This window comes from Strongylocentrotus purpuratus, unplaced genomic scaffold (genome assembly GCF_000002235.5).
Source record: "Strongylocentrotus purpuratus isolate Spur 01 unplaced genomic scaffold, Spur_5.0 spur5_scaffold_4, whole genome shotgun sequence".
Lineage (NCBI taxonomy): Eukaryota > Metazoa > Echinodermata > Echinoidea > Camarodonta > Strongylocentrotidae > Strongylocentrotus > Strongylocentrotus purpuratus.
In genome coordinates, this window is record NW_022145610.1 from 24,481,438 (window position 1) to 24,502,593 (window position 21,156).

Genomic DNA, 21,156 nt, shown 5'->3' on the forward strand with positions numbered 1-21,156 from the left:
CCCCCCCCCCCCCCAGTGAGAGGGGTGGGGTGGGGGTACTCGCCTTATACGTTATACGGGGATGTGACGCTGTACATAATCGGAGAGTAAGGTTTCCTCCCTGCTGTAATGGGTTACTTTTTGCAAAAATTCCTAAACATGACAGAGGTATGATTTTGTGTTGCAAAATCACTAAAAGTGCCCCCACTTTTCAAATCTTGGCCTTAAACATATGGGTTACTATTTTCTTTAGGATTATATCTCACCCATATTAATCTCGCTAAAGTGAGTATTATTCCAGATGCAAAATCCAGCAAAAATATTTGAACCCATTTGCGCTTTTTTCAACCAAAGTCCCCTAATAATAGGAACTATTTTCTGCCTTAAAAATGGGTATGGGTTTAGACGCTTCAGCCGCACACCCCGTCCAAACCAAAACTGAATCCCCCAACCCCACCCCTCCCCCCCCCCCCACAAAAAAACAAAAAAAATCCGGTTTGTGACTGAGCTTCCCCCCCCCCTTTTTTTCTCTTTCTCTTTCTTTCTCTCTCTCTCTCTGTTTCTCACTCTCTCTCTCTCACTCCCTCTTTCTGTCCCTCTTTGTAACTTTTATGTCTTTCTCTTTCCCTCTCCTTTTCTCCCCCTCTCTCTCTACCGTTGTCTTCCTTCCTCTCAATCTCTCACTTGACTCCTGACGTCTCCTTTGACCGTTTAAACATTTAATGCTGCTTATTTTCGAAACTATCGTTCATGACATCTGAAGAGAAATAATTGATGATCAATACATATTTCCTTTTCATTTTAATTTTTGAACTTTATTGAATTCATGATAATTATATGAATACAATATATAATATAAATGCTAATTACATTATATACATTTTATCTCAGTTAATGATACATAAATATCAGTTACATAATTATTACTTTCTTTTACTATGTTTTTATTTTACTCAAATTATAAAATATACATTCTGGCTGACATCAACATAAAAATAATATGACCTAAATGTCACTATACTCCTGTATTAAATAAACTTATGAATATATATATAAAATTACTCTGAGTAACTTTTGTGTATCAGGTTTGTCCTGCCGATATTATAAGTATTTTACATAAATAGTGTATATTGTAGCCCAAATAATATAACAAATAATTATTTTATACACATCGCCAGTAATACTTTACACAAATTATTTGACAGTACTGTATTCAAGACAATGTTTCATGTACAAAGAAAAAATATAATATACAGAGAGGTCGATTATAAAAATTAATACATAGAAAATGAATGAGGACGCTGATGATAACGTTTACAACATTATAAAGATCACTTCTATCTTTTTAAAAGTGACACCACAATTGAATATGATTATCAATCTTTTCTTTTTATGCAAGATATTAAATGAAATATACATATCATCAACACAAAAAGTATTTTTATCATTTTCTTTTCTTTCAATGGAGATGTATAGGACAAAAAATGATATCATTTCAGTTATTTGACACAGAGTCTGGTAACTTTTCATTTTTAAATCAAACGTTCTTTGCATGTGTTGCTGATTTTGAAGATACATGTATATATTTAATTAATTGCATTGTTGCCAAAAAATTGCTTTTTAATGAATGCAATGTGATAAGTTTTGTGTGATAGCGTGAATTTCCATAGTCCATTAGAAATAAACTTTGAATAATAAATAGAACAAAGTGGTATCTAGTCCATCTCCTCAACGGTTGGCCCTCCACTGCCTGCTGAAGATGGGTTGGCTTGTGGTCCCGGGTGACCTGAGCTACTACTAGCGTGTAATTTAGCCATGATAGGAGAGCATGTCTTCTGCAACTCTTCCAACTTGAACGAGAATTCTTCCTTGTTTGCCAAAGAGTTGTTATCCATCCAAGTAATGACGTCATCAACTGCTTTTGTTACGACTTCCTTGTCGCTGGAGCTAAGCTTGCTCTCTACCGATGCGTCATTGATTGCGGACTTGACGTTGAAGGCATAGCTCTCGAGTTGGTTCCTGACGGCGATGCGTTCCCGCTGAGCATCATCTTCGGCCTTGAATCTCTCGGCATCGTTGATCATGCGATCAATGTCTTCTTTAGATATCCTTCCGCTGTCGTTGGTGATGGTGATCTTGTTGCTACGACCCGTGCTCTCGTCCTTGGCAGTGACGTTCATGATGCCGTTGGCGTCGATGTCGAAAGAGACTTCGATCTTAGGGACGCCTCGAGGTGCAGGAGGGATACCGGATAACTCAAACTGGCCAAGTCGATTATTGTCTTTGGTCATAGCTCTTTCTCCTTCAAGTACTTGGATGGTGACGCCTGCTTGGTTGTCAGAGTACGTTGTGAATGTCTGGGTTGCCTTTGTTGGGATTCTTGTGTTCCTCTCAATGAGCTTTGTCATCACACCTCCTGCTGTCTCAATTCCAAGAGAGAGAGGAGCCACATCGACTAGAAGAACATCTTTGATTTCTTCGCTCTGGTCGCCAGAGAGGATAGCAGCTTGGACAGCAGCACCATAGGCAACAGCTTCATCAGGATTGATAGACTTGTTGAGATCCTTGCCGTTGAGGTATTCCTGGAGAAGCTTCTGGACCTTCGGGATTCGTGTTGATCCACCGACAAGTACCACGGTGTCAATCTTGTTTTTGTCGATCTTAGCATCAATGATGGCCCTCTCTACGGGTTGCAAACACTTTCTGAAGAGATCTGAACACAGCTCCTCGAATCGTGCTCTGCTGACATTGGTGTAGAAGTCGATGCCTTCGTGGAGTGAGTCAACTTCGATGTTTGCTGAAGCACTGCTTGACAGTGTTCTCTTTGCTCGCTCCGCTGCTGTGCGGAGGCGACGAAGCGATCTTGGGTTGGACCTCATGTCTTTTTTATGCTTTCGCTTGAACTCCTCGGCAAGATGATGGACTAGTCTGTTATCAAAGTCTTCTCCTCCGAGATGAGTGTCACCGGCTGTCGACTTCACTTCAAACATCCCATCATCGATGGCCAGGATCGAGACATCGAACGTACCACCACCGAGATCGAAGATGAGGACATGTTGCTCCCCCTTCAGCTTCTTATCGAGTCCGTAGGCGAGGGCGGCAGCGGTGGGCTCGTTGATGATTCTGAGGACGTTGAGCCCTGCGATCACACCTGCGTCCTTCGTTGCCTGTCGCTGTGCATCGTTGAAGTAAGCGGGAACAGTGACGACGGCATCGGTGATCTGCTGGCCAAGATAAGCTTCAGCTGTTTCCTTCATCTTGGTCAAGACCATGGAGCTGATTTCCTCTGGTGCCATTGTCTTCTTTTCTCCTATGTACTCTGCCTGTAGCACCGGCTTGCCTCCTTGGTTGATGACGGTGAAAGGCCAGTGCTTCATGTCTGATTGCACGTTGTCGTCTGTGAATCTCCTCCCAATAAGACGTTTGGCATCAAAGATTGTGTTCTTGGGATTCCTATAATAATATTAGAAATTAAAGAATAGGTCAATGTTAGTTGCAATTGAGATTTAAAAAAAATAAACAGCGGTTTGATGGTTAGTGATCACAGTCTATAATAAGGAGTGAAAGTTCATGGAATGGCGCTATTGTTAAATTTGAATTTGATAGTAGAAGTTTATGAACGCTACTGAGTTTATAATCTGCAATGAATTTTTATCACACTTGTTTGGATTTCGATTATGATCATAATTCATGTAGTCTAATGTACAATTGGAAAGATCGAGCTGTCCCTAAAGAGTCAACTATCTAAGGCAACAATAAAGACATGAAGATTTGAAATATTTTTACAGTAATTAGCAGTTTGCATCCGCAAATAAAATGATGCATAAAATAATTTGATTGTATAGTTGGTTATAAACGGGAAAATAATCAAAAGGGTTGTAATGAATGTTAATTTCAATATACGAAAACATTATAGGTCTATTTTTCATTATCATGTTTTGTCAAATATCTTTTCAAACATGTAAGAGAGGTGGCAGAAGAGAAACATATTAAGACGATAACATTATTTTTAAAGATTAAAAACATCACATACTGTTGCTCCCCGTTCATGTAAAATAAAGGTTTTATCCTGTACAATACTCATCATAGCTTTATAAGCGGAAATTAATACACAAGTCATATTCAAAACGAATTTGTTCGAATTCTGTCATCCACCATTTAAAGTTAAGTATAAGAACCTTCCAACAGTCAAAAAATCAATAAATAAAGTTTCTCAATTGAAAAAAAAATCGGATGGGCAGAAACTTTCATATATACTTACATTGCCACCTGGTTCTTGGCTGCATCACCGATCAATCTTTCTGTATCTGTGAAGGCAACATAACTGGGTGTGGTCCGGTTTCCTTGATCGTTAGCAATGATCTCCACCTTTCCATTCTGAAAGACTCCAACACAAGAATAGGTGGTACCCAAGTCAATTCCAATCGCTGGTGCTTTTCCTGGTGCCATTTTATTGTTCTCTTTGAAGTTTTCAAATGCAAAATAATGTTTCCGATAAAGATGCAATGAGTGCTCTTGTCTGTAGTCTCAAGTCCTTAGTTTGTAGAATAACTTCGTAGGTGAATTACTTGCTTCAGTTTTCCTCTCGGATTGTCGTGTGAACTGCGACTTGTCGAGTTTCGAATTGAAGCCCGACTGCCGATGAGCCGGGTTATATGGTTCAGACGCCAGCTTCACCAAGATACGAGAAGGTTCTAGTGTAAATGTGACGTAGCAACCTTCGGGGAAATCCCCGATTGTTCTCGATTGTGCGTTGGTCTGTGCAGTGCATTCGCCCAACTGACGTATGACGCCATGTAAGACTGTGCTCCCTTCTCTGTCAACGATTGCGGTGTGCTTTGGAGCGAAGAATGTCAAAGACATGACAACGTTCAATCTCGATTGTCTGCTCGCTTTCTATGTTCTCAGGGATATTTTCCTTCATGTTATGAGTTGAACCCCGGGTTGAACCTTGATTATTCTGGAAGAAAGTAGCAATATTGCAACCAGCTGAAGTAAACAGATTAGTAATAAGCCTGTTGAGGAGTCCATGGCCTTTTTAACGATTACGAGCGCCATCGTATCAAACCTATTTCTCGATCTGTGGAGGAAGACAAAAAACGGATATTCACAACCGATCCTGTGATTCCATGTAAATATCTTTGGGCAATAAAATAATTCAAAAGTAACTTGTTGCCAGCGTGCCCTTTTTAGAAAAACAAAAACAAAAGAAATACAAATTGTAAGTAAAGAAATATTTAAAAAAATCACCCTCTACCGACTCCTGCAACATTGTTCTTGTGATATTTATGGTGGATTTTAATCCAAAATCTGCTTGTTTATCGTTGTTTAACAATTTGTGAGCAGACTGCAAAAGAAATCGATTACAAATAAAATCAAATTATGAGTAGGCCTACGCTGTAGAATGAAAACAAAAATTAATGCGTGTTAATATTTTCAAATGGTCAATCAACTGACAAAGTGTCGAATGTCATGACCAGTGTTGGTAAAATTGACTCTTTTCTCATAATTTATATTTTAAAACGGAAAGGGAGATGAGAAAGGGAAGAGAGAGAGAAGGGGAAGAGAGAGAGAGAGAGAGAGAGAGAGAGAGGGAGAGAGAAAGAGAGGGGTCGAAAGAGAGGGGAGGGGTAACAGGCATAATTATTCACATTTGAAATTCTTTTACGTCTGCTTTTATTTACGTAGGCCTGTTCTTATTTCTTTCTATTTATCAAACTACATTATTATGCAGAAATTAAAAATTAACGATGGTTAGATTTATTTTGAAAAATGAATAAGTCAATAAGAATAAGTACCTAAATATAAATGATATGTTCACTCAGGGCATTAAAGTCTCACCTCCCTGGTTCACTGAAGGTTTCTGTCACAGTGGCAGAGATTGATTTCTTCTCGTGTAAATGCCTACCCACGATACAGTCAATCCACCATACAACATACATTCCTAGAATTATTCAGACTGTACTACTATTGTTTGCTTATGACGTGTATTGAGGATTCACCAATGCACGACGCTTATTTGCCGAGAAGAGAGCACAGTCTACTACGACGTCACAATACAGCCGTGTCACCGCGAACGATCGAGAACAATCTGGGATTTTCCCTCTTTCCTGTTTTGCCCTCGCGGCCTCGTTGTTTACTATTCTCCTACTGTGTTCACACTCGAAGCTTCTCTGCCTGGAAGCTTCTCTCGACGCGGTGTTTGGTGCTATATAACCCGGCTCATCGTTTCTCAAACTCCAATTCGAATTTCGACTTCTCACAGTTCAGACGACTCTCTGAGAGAAAAAAGAAGGCTGATATTTTCAACTGCAAAATTCTTCTACGAGATTGTTCTACTTCTACAGCCGTTTTTGGACCAGAATTTTTGCTAATAATTTGTTAAAAGAAACGCAGGTATTTGCAGACAGTTTAAACGGTAAAACGGTTTAACTTTTAGAAGAACTTAATTTGCATTTTGAACGGTTTTTCATCAAAAACTTATAGAAGAACAATAAAATGGCACCAGGAAAAGCACCCGCGATTGGAATTGACTTGGGTACCACCTATTCTTGTGTTGGGGTCTTTCAGAATGGTAAGGTGGAGATCATTGCTAACGATCAAGGAAACCGGACCACACCCAGTTATGTTGCCTTCACAGATACAGAAAGATTAATCGGTGATGCAGCCAAGAACCAGGTGGCAATGTAAGTAGATTATTACATTTTCTATGTTGACAAAAGTGTTTACCTAAAACTATGATTAAGGAAATATAATTTCAATGACGGGTGTTGTTGCTTCACAATATTTTTTATGACGGATGGCCAAATTCAAACAGTTTTTGTTCTCAAGAAATTCTGTTTATTTTAACAGTGATTATGAACAACAATGCGTTTGATTTTTGTCATTTCGCATTTCAATGCAATTTGGAAATCACATTTGTTCAATCTGTTTCACTCCAGACATATTCAGCCTGTGATCTTCATATTCATTTAACTGTTAGAAAATAAAATGACCATCTTTGTATGAACATAATTATATTCTTTCCAGTTGCATGTTTCCAGGCGTGAAATTGTGATAATTTATAATTATGCACCAACATTTCATGACTAGTTCTAAAATGTTTGTATTGCTTTAAAAAAACATGTAATTACCTATTATTTAATTGGACAAAAACACCTTACGCTTGTATATTAGCTAATTAGTATTTACAACGGACTATACCATATGAGTCAAAAACAAGTTTACACCTAGAAAATTGCTAATTATTTTTAAAATCATCTACGAACAGTAAATTATTATACATCTTATGAAAGAGTGTTTAATCCCAAATCATTTGGTTTCACTTTTGTGTGGTATGTGTTCATGCTTGAGGCATTGTTTGCGAGAGTGCAAAAATCGACTTGCGCCAAAGTGATGCCTACTGTATGTATTAATATGTTGGGATTAGCGGAGTGCAGAGAATGAATTGAATGTATCAAATGAAATGCATTGCATATGCTTTTTGCAGAAGCAAAGTCACCTACACACACGCGCCCACAAATGTTTCGTTGATATTGATATACGTTATTTTATATGTGTTGCATGATCAATTTTGTTAGGGATGTTATTTGGATCTGCAAAGACAGAATTAATACCCAAATCCCGATTGTTTAATTCAAACATCACAATCATAAGCAACTGAACAGAGAATTATTTCAATCTGGACTTGGGTAATCCAGATTCAAATCAAATTACATGCCAAATCCTTATAATTTTTTTTTTTATAGGGCTTATAGCCTCCACTGCTTTGCTTTTCTCATGGTATAGCCAACTATCACCTCCATCACACTTTATATGACATTTTCGCTGTATATTTAACTTTCTCATTTTCTCTCCTTCGCTTTCCTCATTAAAGTATTTATGAAATCACTAAAAGTAAATTCTCTCTTTCTCATGCAGTAGTAGAAAGACATCGCATTTATACAAACATTAACACAATACACTTAAATAATTAATTAATGATGCTTTTTGCAGTTGAAATGTAATCCATGTTTCTTTATTTGGCAATACAAATAAATGAACTGATAACAAATAAATAATTATTTACACAAAATAGGTTGTCAATCACTTTTATAAATAACACAACTTGCAAAATATACAAATGTATATCATGCTGTTTGTTCTGACGTATAACTTTATACATGACATGGACCCTTTAAAAACGTATAAGTTTATACATCGTACAGACCATCCAAAAACGTATAAATTTATACATCGTACAGACCATCCAAAACGTATAAATTTATACATTGTACTGACCATCCAAAACGTATAAGTTTATACATCGTACAGACCATCCAAAACGTATAAATTTATACATCGTACAGACCATCCAAAACGTATAAGTTTATACATCGTACTGACCATCCAAAACGTATAAATTTATACATCGTACAGACCATCCAAAACGTATAAATTTATACATCGTACAGACCATCCAAAACGTATAAATTTATACATTGTACAGACCATCCAAAACGTATAAATTTATACATCGTACTGACCATCCAAAACGTATAAATTTATACATCGTACAGACCATCCAAAACGTATAAATTTATACATCGTACAGACCATCCAAAACGTATAAGTTTATACATGGATTTGGAGGGTGCGTGCCATGTATAAACTTATACATATAAACATACGTATAAACTTACACAGTGATCCTACAAATTGACCCTCTTAAAGTGATGTGAAACTTTAATATAATAACAAGGAGTAATTACAGCTGGAGTAAAAGCTTAACAATTTCCTCTGAAGTAGGCTCAATGCCACAACAACCACGACAAATATATATGCGCTCTCCGAATACATGCACATTGATTCAAAAGAACTAACGATGAAACACCCGCGGCCAGTATTGCTACAGAGGATGCACATATGCAATTAAAGGTATTCAATATAATGATAATTGGTTACACAGAAAGTGCTCATGAATGGTATAACCAGGTGTAAGCAAACAGATACACGTCCAAAAATACAAGATTTAAAGTTGCTAATTCCATGAGTGGACACATGTGGACTTTACTCTGGTTGATTTAATTTAATAGAAATATTTTCTTGATAGTACCATATAAAATATGAAAATCAGAAAAGCAATCAGCAAGGGATCAATATTGTACTTGAAGCAGTACATATTTATTACACTCTTAAGGCAATATCTCAAGAAATCTTGCTTGTTGAGGAATGGGATTTTCAGAGTGGCATCGTACATAATTACTAAACAATTGCCTATTTGTTTTCTATGTTTATTGATATAATAAATCAACTGTGCAAACAAAAACCCACAAAGTTCACATCCTCTCTAAAATGTTTTCTTTTACTTTGGTGGCATCGCGCATCAAATATCAAAGAACCAAGGCAGTTTAATAATTCTATTGACTATCCTTTGGAATCTGCCAGATGTTTGCATAAATTATCCTCAGTTTGGACTCCAGCTCTGATAATTCCTTGATTATAACTTTGAAGTATATGATCTTCCAACTACATCATTGATATCAACAACCGTCTTCTGATGCTTGGAAATGAGTTAGATCGAGTGTTTCATTTTGACAAGATGGTAACAAAATCAAGGGCCCAATAGTTGTGACCCGAGTTTTTATCCTTGATAAAATAATAATATGTGGGTTTTTGTGTTGATGCTTTAGAAAAATAAATAAGGTGACGAGTCACGTTCACCAACCCTGTGCCTTTGAAATTACCTTCAAAGTAATCAAGTTCACTTGGCAAGACAAAAATATGCTCTAATAAAAGATAATAATAATAATATTGCACTCTAGTATAGCGCTCATCTATATAGCAAGGTGCTCCTGCATGTATGTTACCTGACCTTAACTAGGCTACATATTTTGGTACAACATAGTTTGAGTGTAGTAAATGTATGTTAAGGTCTTGCCAAAGGTAGACCTTAGTGAAGTGGCCGAGATTTGAACCACATACATGTACCTAATGATCGGTAGTCCAGCCACCTATCTACTAAACTAAAAACACATCTACACATAGACTTAAATACTTGTATTAGATAGCTCAGAGAGTTGCTAAGGTGTGATTGGTCCACAGCATGTCAAGTGATATGGGGACTGCAATTTATTGTTAACAGTTCACGCCCGGTCATCTGGATGGTTATATTGACCAGCTGGTCAACGATAACAGTAGGAGCATACGCGCTTGAGCTAAGACAATGTATTCATGTATCAACAATATTCGTCATAACAGCTAAGCACAGAGAAGAAAGGCGAAGACAATGGATATCTACTGTAGATCAGACTCTATTAAACTGTTCGTGTTCAGACTTTCATGTAAAAACCATGACTTGGTCTTAATCAAGGTTATCTAATATTATAATAGATATTTCCTGTTATGTATGTAATACATATTCTTTAGCCTACCTAAAGGAGTTTTATTTTCCCTCATGAAAATACAACTCCAGCGGCCAAAAGAATGATATATAAACACCCTACCAGCCATATCTGTATAAAAATATTTACATAAAAACGTTAGTTTGTCACATATCTTAACAATATTTTTCAGAACTAAATGAGGTAGTGATCGAGGTGAGGAAATGAGAGAAACAAAATGCACTAAGGTATAGAACACGTCTGGTCCATGCTTAATACTAGATCTGCATCTAGAATCTCCTCCGAGTCTGCAGCACCCATCATGGCCTCTATTTCTGTGCTGGACAGTGTTGTCTCCTCTACCATCCTCCCATTTCGTCCACATTCTGCTGCAACCCTTGCCAGCAGTCCTGAAAATATAATAGAGAAAAGAATATTTAATTTTGTTTGTCTGGTGAAGCTTGTGAAGAACCAAGTTATTAGACGCAACACTAGGTAAAGTGCTTTAACCACAGCAAACGAGCACCTAATTCCATACCAAATGCATTACATATTGTTCATTTTTGTATTTTACTTTGGTAAGTTCAATATGGAATGCTTTAGTAAAGTTCAGTCTGTCTTTGATTTTCAAAGCTGGTTTTCGAGTTAAATTTGCTCAACATCTCTTTATCAATACATTTCTACTTAAATGATAAACCCCCTTTTTTAAATTTTTGGTTGTCTTACTAAAATAATACTTTTACATTATCAATAAAAAAGAAAAAAGAAAAAAAGCATAAACCCTTACTGAATGGGGCTATTTTGAAATTTGTAAGACTGGAGGGGGGGGGGGGGGCCTCAGAGCCTACCCCTTAAGTAACCAAATTTGGCACTGACGTTTCAATTTTCTTGTTAGAATTTTTAAAATCTGATTTTATTTCTCGAAAATGGTATACACATATGAGTTATAGTTTAAATAGACCAATCTGAATGTCTCAAATTTTAATATCTATGGAAAGTATTTTTAAATAGTGAATATGTGAGCCATTGTTTAAAAACAATATATCTAACGATCGGTTCTAATAACCACCGTTTTAATTTCTCTCCTGGTGAGAATATATATAAAAAATCTCTGTTTGTAACCTATCTAAAATGTTTCATTCCAAATTGTTTTTGGTTTCAGAGTTTTTGAGAAGATATAAAGCTCTCTATATCTCTCTTGACTTGGATTTTTTTTAAATTATATGCTCACAATGTCATCTTAAGTCTTTAAGCTTTTACACAGTTCATTTCTTCTCAAACAGTTTTTATATGCCTTTTTTTTGCATATTTTTCAATTCTTATGTATTTCAATGTTTTATGAACATTTTTTTTTTTTGCATTCTACTGGAAAACTGGAAGAAAAAAAAAAAAAAAAAAAAAAAAAAATCGGCTCGACCTTTTATCATGAAAGGTCTGATTTTCAACACCTCAGTGTCATAAGATTTATAACACTTGAAAAAAAAATCATGAAGCGCTAGCTATTGCTGAAAATGCAATGGGTTTGACAACAAAATTTGTCTGGGGGGGGGGGGCGCCATCTGAAACCTTTCCGGTAAAGTTAGGGTTAACACAAATTTCCGACAAGGCACAGGGTTGCTTATTGATATTGACCATGATTTTGCACGACCCCAAGTCTCGTGACTAAAATCTTTGTTGTGCAACACTGGGCAACTTTGATGCTATTAATGTCAGTTATTATGCGTCTAGAATTTATGGATAGTGAAAAATAGGTAAATATACTTGAATTGAAAAAAGCCAATTTGAATTTACACAATTTGGACGTTATTTCACAACTTTCCTTTCCTTACATTTTATTTTATTTTTGTATTCATGTTGCTTTATTGGTATCTCTATATATTTAATCTACCCATTTATTCTAAAACTGTATCATAATTTAATTGGATCTGTATATAGATAAAATGTCTTACCGTCTCCAACGTCAAGAACCACTTCATCAATAGAAGTGAAATGCTCCACTGCATATTTGTAGAAGTCTGATCTTGATGGCATGTAGAGTTGGCTAGTGCCAGCACCCCTCCTCCTAGACTCGACAATACCATACTGCATACAGACATTATGGTTGACATCTGTTGATAAAATATATATGCACATTTTATATGGCTACTTAGAACAGTATGAATAAGCCTTAATTTCCTATAGAAGTAAAACGAATATACATACATGTGATTTTTCACATGAGGCACAATTTCTTTTCAAACAGATACAATGTGATTTTTTGAGTTCTGAATGCACCTTTTTCTTTAGGAATAAAAACCCAGACATTAGAAATGCATTTGTTTCACAATTACTCCGCAGTTGTCTAATTAATATAATTAGCTTGCTTTGGAGGTAATGTGTTTGAGATCACATGGCAAGCATCTTATCTTCATTTGTTCAGCATTAGTCAGCTATTATATGTTTTTTTTCCCCCAAAAGCATTCAGTAATCATTATTTTTTGAAGTTTTGAACATTCATTGTAAATGTCATTGGATTCTGTCAGAAGTTAATTTCTGTCATTACCAGAACTCAAGATTATATTTAAAATCCAAGTGATATAAACAAAAATTTATATGAATGTTGAGCTTCATAGGAGGATTTCTTAAGAAAGAATTTTCATTCAGATCGAGCAGCCAATCTAACACACTGGAAGTTATACGGTAACATTCTTTCTTAATAATTTATATTTTTTTAACACACACTGCAGCTATCTCATTATTACACAACCACAAAAACGTTTGTTATGTTGCTTTGAATACCGAAATAACAGTCAGCTTCATAAGATATTTAATAAAAGACATGGAACATGCATATAGTTACCTTGAATATCTCCTACTGGGGACTGGACAATATGCAATATATGCACATCGTGTCGGGTATGTTGGCTGACCACTTTGGATATCGCTGTGATGTCCTTTGTCAGGAAGATTCTGGTAGTAGCCGATGGTGTTGAGGATAACTGGATATCCTGTAATATCAGAAATTCAAATAAAAAGGAAAGAACATACAAATTAACTATAATTCTAATATGTTGAGCCCAGATAATATACACAGTGCAAAGTTCTGGAAACTGTTTTTTTTTATTTATACCCTTTTCATAATTATCTGCAGCTTAACATTTGCTATGTTGAATCAAAATAGAAAAATCAAATTTGAAAATAGGATGAAATAGCATGTGGGTGCAGTTTTCCATGCCAGTCGTCTGGGCGAAAGTGCCATTGTACGTAATATATGACTTGTGGGAAAATTGCAATTTCTATGCCATGAATATAATTGTTTGTTTTTTGTTATCAATGACAAATTACCAATGATTTTTCATCAGCATAAGATCATTCTCCATGTAAATCCCTTAACCTTGAGTTCCTTATAGATTACAATATTACAACTTTGAGATATTTTAAACTCACAATTTTGAGATTTGTTTTATGTGAAATTCAGTTTACCTCTTTCAATTACCAAGTGCCTACAAATAAGTGCTTTGGAACCTTAAGAATATGGGACAATACCTCTTCTAGTTCTTGTATCATAAGGGCTGGGATGTCGTCTGCATTCATGTCCATGTCTCTCTTGGCCCTGCTGATGTGCTCCAGGAAGACCTCTGGGATGTTACCTTTTGTATACTTTTTACCTGAAAAAAAATACATATACATTGATCATAGAGCTCCGGAGTCAATTTGACCCCCCCCCCCCTCCCCCCACAATATCTTGGCCACAGAAGGTCTGATTGATGGGAAATTTTGCATGGACAGCAATGCACATGCAAAGAAATGTTGCTTTGATGTTTGTTTTTTACAAAAATCACTCATTTATTACTTTATTATAATTCATGCAAATTAAATTCCTATTTTAACACATTCAATAATATATCATTAAACAAGGCAAACGCCAAGCGTTGTCTTGCCTGCATCTTAGGCCCTATAATCAGATCAGGAGGTGAATTTTGGGTTCTGGTAGTTTACTCTTTAGCAATAATGGAATCCCAAGGAAAGTCTGTTTTCCTTTTGACCTGTTGCCTTTGACCCACATTTGAACTTGACATGTTTTATAGAACAATTTAGAAAAGGCAGTATTTTGTACACAAACGTACTATGCAAAATGTCAATTGTGGCTAGACGTGTGGTTAAGTAATGTTGCATAACCTCTAGCATGGACTGTCCCAATTTTGGGGCAAATTTGGTCTCAAAAGTTGCGAGACAATAAAGTCATTGAAAGGCAGGTTGTGATTTGTAGCGGTTACGTGGCAGTCCTGGATTGTGTACGGGGGAGGCAGGGGCCAAATTGACCCCCCCCCCCCCAGTCAGAATAGTCAACCCTACTAGTTCATCTAAACTTTAAAATTTGGATTGATGGAGATACAGGATAGCAATTATTGTATATCTTGCTGGGGCTCAATATTCTCTTCAATAGACATTATACGAAGCCATGATTTGTGCATACCAACATAGGGTTCCAGGGCTGCTTCTGAAGTGAAGGTTGGGTATCTTTCTATCGCCTCTTCCCACGTCTTAGCCCCAACTCCCTTAGCAAACACGCTCTTCAGACTCTTCATTGCCTTCAGTTCATCGGCATCCGCCTTCATCTTTTTAACATTCAAAGACAAGGTCGCCTCCAGAAGAAGTGAATATCGCTCCTCTTCTGAGAGTCCTTGTAGCTTCATGAAACACTATAAAATAAGACAAATGAAAATAATAAGAGTAGTTATTAGTGCACGTGAAGTATTGTTGCTCACTGTCAGAAGACAAATTTTATTTGCATATATATGAACTATCAACTTTTTCAATCAAAGTCAATTCTTCTGCAAAGAATCCCCAATTCATCTATTGTTTGATTTGAATATGTAAAAAACTATTGCTTTAACCCTATTCTCACTTTGAGTGCAAGCTTAATGCGAAATATTGCAAGGACGTCAATACAGATTTGTTTTTATCACAAATTTGTTACTTTATTATAATTTATGCAAATTAGATACCTATTTTAACATATTCATTAATATTTCATTAAGTTATGAAGCTCAATCTCTTTTTTAAAGTTGCTGAATAGCATAGGCAACAATACTGAAATAATAAATAATGAAATTTCCGATCAATTCTTTTGTATTCTATTGTTTCATAAACTACTTATGTATCTATTGTTTTCATTTATATATGTGATTTTTTTCATGTTTCAAAAGTGTATCTTGAAAAGTTTCAAGGCAAGTATGGTCAGGCAAAAAGACTAGAAGGCACAATTAACAGTGTTGTAAAGCAATTTAGGAAAAGCAGTATTTTGTACACGAACGTACCTATGCAAAAAGTTGATTTTATTGTTAATTTTTAGAACTCGGTCTCAAAAGTTGCGAGACAAACAAAAAAAGTCAGAAAAAGTCACCGGAAGCCGTGTCGCTATTTGCAGCCATTGCGCATCAGTCACAGATTTTGAACAGGAAATTGAACCCCCCCCCCCCCCCTCCAGTCAGAATAGGGTATCCGCCAATGGTGGCGCTATATTACTTTATTTACTTTGGTTGTGATGATTTGATAAACTCCTTATAGCGGCTGAATAAACCACAATTCTCATTTGCACAGAAAACATGTGGTATGTGTGACATCCAGTCCAGCTCAATTTTTGTATTTTTCATATAGCTCATTACTCAGCAATAATATACATTTTCTACCAAAAAGTTTTGAACATTCGCAAGTCAAGTTTTGTTCGATTCTATGAAGAAAAAAAATGCTTTCCTTCATTACTCAAGATGATATTTAAATGTGTAAAAAAAAAAAAAAAAATTTAAAGCTTACTTACACATTGTTTCAAATCCTTTCCAGTAGATTCTCTAGTTGCATCGAAAAGGAGAGTGGCTTTCCTGTAGCATCTGTTTGAATAACTAGCCAACTGGAAAGTTGGCTCGAGAGCCCTCAGTGCCTGTAAATTACAACAAAAAAAGAAATGGATAATATATGCTCTCATAACCAGTTTGATTCTGAACATTCCAATTCATTCACTGCAATCACCATTGCATTACATAATTCACCATATTGTAATATGACCCCTCAAGTTAAAATATAAGAAATGTTAGAACTTTTTGGCTAAAATTTATGTTTCCAACAGTCACTCTTGAAAGCTCGATCATCTCAAATCAATCATTGATTAAACTCCATTTTGTCATGTACATGTAAGTTGGCTGAATATAACAATAACCTTTTTATTGGGGGGTTGGGTGATGTTCATGAGTTTTTATGCTGAACATAAATCTAATTTAATGTCCGATTCATCGTTTCATTAAAAAAAAAACCTACTTCGCTACAAGTAAAAATAGAACATTGAATGAATTCAGCATTTTATCTAGATGAAAATGTCAGATGAAAATGTCAGCTCTAGTGTTTAGACTTACATTGAAGGAGCCATTTTTCCCAAGGGCTAGGGAACACTTGCGTCTTGTCGAGGCAGTCATAGTGCAGGGCTCATCCTCCACATCAAGGTTGTTGTCATCGTATAGAATTGACCTGCAGACAGCAACCTCCTCCTGCAAGCACGGCTTGTCTACAGCAGGTTGCCCACACCTATGCAGTGATGCCACTCTCAATGCCTCAACCTTGTCCAGGTTTTGGTACACCCTGCAGCGCCATCCACGAGATAGATGTTCATATCTAAAGCAATCAGAAAAAGTATATTGGTTATAGGATATTGAGATGGGTAGGATATAGAAACATGGTGTATATATGTATCATGCAGAATAAAATATTGGAAAAAAGCTTACACGGTATACCTTTCCATGCAGTCACACACTTTTTAAGAAAACAAATATGAACATGGTACACAAGGGAAATATTCTATGGGATTTTATTTGAGTCAGGGATCTAAAAATATTTTGTATTGTCCTTAATATACCCTTCATTGTATAACTATAAATGGAACACCTCTCTATTACCATTTTTCTTCCCAAATGGTACATTGACTACCTGGGTAGCATTTCTTTTATGTTACATGCTTCCACTACATATTTGTGGACTGCATAATAAATGGAGAAAAAAAAAGACAAGTGATAAATGAATATGTTCTGTACATATAATATCGGTAAGTACATCACATAATCCCTTTAAAAATTTAACCTTTGTCTCATACACTGTAACTACAAAAAGAAACAAAAATAACATTAAAAAGCAATTGCAAAAACGGGTAACTTTTATAGAATAAAATACCTTTCATCGTCAACAAGATCCTTAGCTGCAAGAGCATAGCACACCCCTCCTAGGAGCTGGTAAGCTGTTCCAGAAGGGCCATCTACTGCGAGGACTGGAAGGACATGGGAGCTCTGGAAGTGGGTTGCTGCCTTCATCACGAACTGTTTGGCCTCCATCACTTCCTTCCTGGTACGTGGTCTCTGGAGATCCTTCTCGGGCTCCACAAGTTTTTTGAGGGAGATTTCAGAAATGCCTACATGTAAAGAAATAAAATTTCAGGTCAATGACACATTTTCAAAGATTGTGACATTTAAATCTTTAATGTTTATAAATAATATCCCCTGTGCAGAGAACAATCTACATTTTGAAAATGACACCAGGGGCCCGTTGCATAAAGACTTACTATTATGGTAACTTTGCCATTATGGTAACTACCATGGTAACCGGGCTCAGCAGCCAATCGAAATCAAGGTTTCTATGGTAGTTACCATAATAGTAAGTCTTTATGCAACGGGCCCTGATACATATTATTAGTAACTGGATCAAAACACACAGAGGCTCATCAGGGAAATTTTGTCCTAGAGCTATACAAAAAATATTCCTATAGCCCTTTTCAATTCAATCTCATTTTGCCTTATGTGGAAAATGCAACATATGAACATTGTTTTGGGGAATTGGCAATTAATCATTTTTCAACTTTATTTTGGTTTTAATCAGCAGTTGGCCATTTTACCTTCCCTGTGGCTATTGCAGAGGGGCATTAAATAATCAATTTGGCCCCAAACATGTACTTCATAAACAATAAGAAAAAGGAGATTGTAGTTTTGATGAAAAAAATGGAAATATTTGTGGTATTTGTATAGGAGTCCATTTAAAAATTGTTTGAAGTTATACAAAATCAAATAATAAAAGTGGAATGTCCCAATTTTATCAGGCTTTCAGTGCTGTTATATTGATAAACTATTTTGTACACATTCTCTCCATGATATTTGCATTTCTCTTTGATTTAAAAACTGCCAATCAATAACATCACATTTAAACTTAGTGATATCATGTAGAGAGAAATGTTGTACGTCTGGAATTATTAGTGAAATGAATTTTGTAAAAGAATGGAACACAAACTAACCTTGACATTTTTGTTCAATTGCTGCATCTGAATTCTCCGCCGAATGTTCAGAAGTCTTCTTTCGTCTCTTACGTTCTGGTGGAGTTCCGTCGCTGCTAGATCCAGAACTGCTACGTTTTTGCCTCGATTGTGTGTAAGATTGAGAAGGAAGGAGTTCTTCCTCTGATGACGGAAATGAATAGATCATGTCGTCATTAACGATCGCCATCACTGACAAAACATCGGTCAGGCTGTTCTCCGTTTTTTTCAAAGTCTTTGCCATGTTTGTGACACTCATTTGGCAAAACTTTGCCTGTGTAGAAAGACCATTACTAAAGCAAGTCGAATTTTGAACTCACGCAAACAATGCCTCCTGTTCATCCAAGCGTACACATAACACACTAAATGATACCAAATGATTCGGGATAAAACACTCTTTCATTAAATGTATAATAATTTAAAGTTTGTATATGATTAAAAAATACTTAGCAATTTTCTAGGTGTATTTTTTTGTGGACTCGCACTGTACTTGTGTCATTAAGCTATGTATCAATAATATTACAGGTGACTATAACCTAACCTTATTTGTTATCATTACAGGAATCCCAAGAACACAATATTTGATGCCAAACGTCTTATTGGGAGGAGATTCACAGATGACAACGTGCAATCAGACATGAAGCACTGGCCTTTCACCGTCATCAACCAAGGAGGCAAGCCAATGCTACAGGCAGAGTACATAGGAGAAAAGAAGACAATGGCACCAGAGGAAATCAGCTCCATGGTTTTGACCAAGATGAAGGAGACAGCTGAGGCTTATCTTGGCCAGAAGATCACCGATGCCGTCGTCACTGTTCCCGCTTACTTCAACGATGCACAGCGACAGGCGACGAAGGACGCAGGTGTGATCGCAGGGCTCAACGTCCTCAGAATCATCAACGAGCCCACCGCTGCCGCCCTAGCTTACGGACTCGATAAGAAGCTGAAGGGGGAGCAACATGTCCTCATCTTCGATCTCGGTGGTGGTACGTTCGATGTCTCGATCCTGGCCATCGATGATGGGATGTTTGAAGTGAAGTCGACAGCCGGTGACACTCATCTCGGAGGAGAAGACTTTGATAACAGACTAGTCCATCATCTTGCTGAGGAGTTCAAGCGAAAGCATAAGAAAGATATGAGGTCCAACCCAAGATCGCTTCGTCGCCTCCGCACAGCAGCGGAGCGAGCAAAGAGAACACTGTCAAGCAGTGCTTCAGCAAACATCGAAGTTGACTCACTCCACGAAGGCATCGACTTCTACACCAGTGTCAGCAGAGCACGATTCGAGGAGCTGTGTTCAGATCTCTTCAGAAAGTGTTTGCAGCCAGTAGAAAGGGCCATCATTGATGCTAAGATCGACAAGAACAGGATTGACACCGTGGTACTTGTCGGTGGATCAACACGAATCCCGAAGGTCCAGAAGCTTCTCCAGGAATACCTCAACGGCAAGGATCTGAACAAGTCTATCAATCCTGATGAAGCTGTTGCCTATGGTGCTGCTGTCCAAGCTGCCATCCTCTCTGGTGACCAGAGCGAAGAAATCAAAGATGTCCTTCTAGTCGATGTGGCTCCCCTCTCTCTTGGAATTGAAACAGCAGGAGGTGTGATGACAAAGCTCATTGAGAGGAACACACGAATCCCAACAAAGGCAACCCAGACATTCACAACCTACTCTGACAACCAGGCAGCCGTCACCATTCAAGTACTCGAAGGAGAAAGAGCTATGACCAAAGACAATAATCGACTTGGCCAGTTTGAGTTATCCGGTATCCCTCCTGCACCTCGGGGCGTCCCTAAGATCGAAGTCTCTTTCGACATCGACGCCAACGGCATCATGAACGTCACTGCCAAGGACGAGAGCACGGGTCGTAGCAACAAGATCACCATCACCAACGACAGCGGAAGGATATCTAAAGAAGACATTGATCGCATGATCAACGATGCCGAAAGATTCAAGGCCGAAGATGATGCTCAGCGGGAACGCATCGCCGTCAGGAACCAACTCGAGAGCTATGCCTTCAACATCAAGTCCGCAATCAATGACGCATCTGTAGAGAGCAAGCTTAGCTCCAGCGACAAGGAAGTCGTAACAAAAGCAGTTGATGACGTCATTACTTGGATGGATAACAACTCTTTGGCAAACAAGGAAGAATTCTCGTTCAAGTTGGAAGAGTTGCAGAAGACATGCTCTCCTATCATGGCTAAATTACACGCTAGTAGTAGCTCAGGTCACCCGGGACCACAAGCCAACTCATCTTCAGCAGGCAGTGGTGGGCCTTCTGTTGATGAGATGGATTAAATTCCAGCCATCGTCATCCTACAGTGTAGGTGTTGTAGTCTAGTAGATAAGACACCCGACCGCAGAATACAAGGTACGGGGTTCAAATGCCAACCCGGCACTAACGTCCTATGGCAAGTCAATAATCTACTCTCTTAAAAAAAAGAGTGAATTTTCAAAATCACGGACGTCACTCCTCTGGAGAGTGAAAATAG

At 37.2% G+C, this 21,156-nt stretch overlaps 3 protein-coding genes across 3 annotated transcripts; 1 reads left to right on the forward strand and 2 right to left on the reverse strand.

Annotated features, from left to right (window-relative positions):
* Positions 1 to 881: 881 nt before the first annotated feature.
* Positions 882 to 4,628, reverse strand: LOC115929209 (heat shock 70 kDa protein IV-like). The gene is made up of 2 exons (XM_030997744.1): positions 4,241 to 4,628; positions 882 to 3,432 (listed from the first exon to the last, which is right to left on the reverse strand). The coding sequence occupies exons 1-2, from the start codon at positions 4,426 to 4,428 to the stop codon at positions 1,695 to 1,697; spliced, it is 1,926 nt and encodes a 641-aa protein (XP_030853604.1). The 5' UTR covers positions 4,429 to 4,628; the 3' UTR covers positions 882 to 1,694.
* A 1,581-nt stretch (positions 4,629 to 6,209) lies between these two features.
* Positions 6,210 to 21,129, forward strand: LOC115929375 (heat shock 70 kDa protein IV-like). The gene is made up of 2 exons (XM_030998251.1): positions 6,210 to 6,665; positions 19,225 to 21,129. Exons 1-2 carry the CDS (start codon positions 6,478 to 6,480, stop codon positions 20,960 to 20,962), a joined length of 1,926 nt encoding a protein of 641 aa, XP_030854111.1. The 5' UTR covers positions 6,210 to 6,477; the 3' UTR covers positions 20,963 to 21,129.
* On the reverse strand, positions 8,712 to 18,955 carry LOC115929377. The gene is made up of 9 exons (XM_030998253.1): positions 18,646 to 18,955; positions 17,538 to 17,772; positions 16,730 to 16,985; positions 16,141 to 16,260; positions 14,797 to 15,022; positions 13,866 to 13,987; positions 13,180 to 13,327; positions 12,290 to 12,448; positions 8,712 to 10,750 (listed from the first exon to the last, which is right to left on the reverse strand). Exons 1-9 carry the CDS (start codon positions 18,920 to 18,922, stop codon positions 10,584 to 10,586), a joined length of 1,710 nt encoding a protein of 569 aa, XP_030854113.1. The 5' UTR covers positions 18,923 to 18,955; the 3' UTR covers positions 8,712 to 10,583.
* Positions 21,130 to 21,156: the final 27 nt, after the last annotated feature.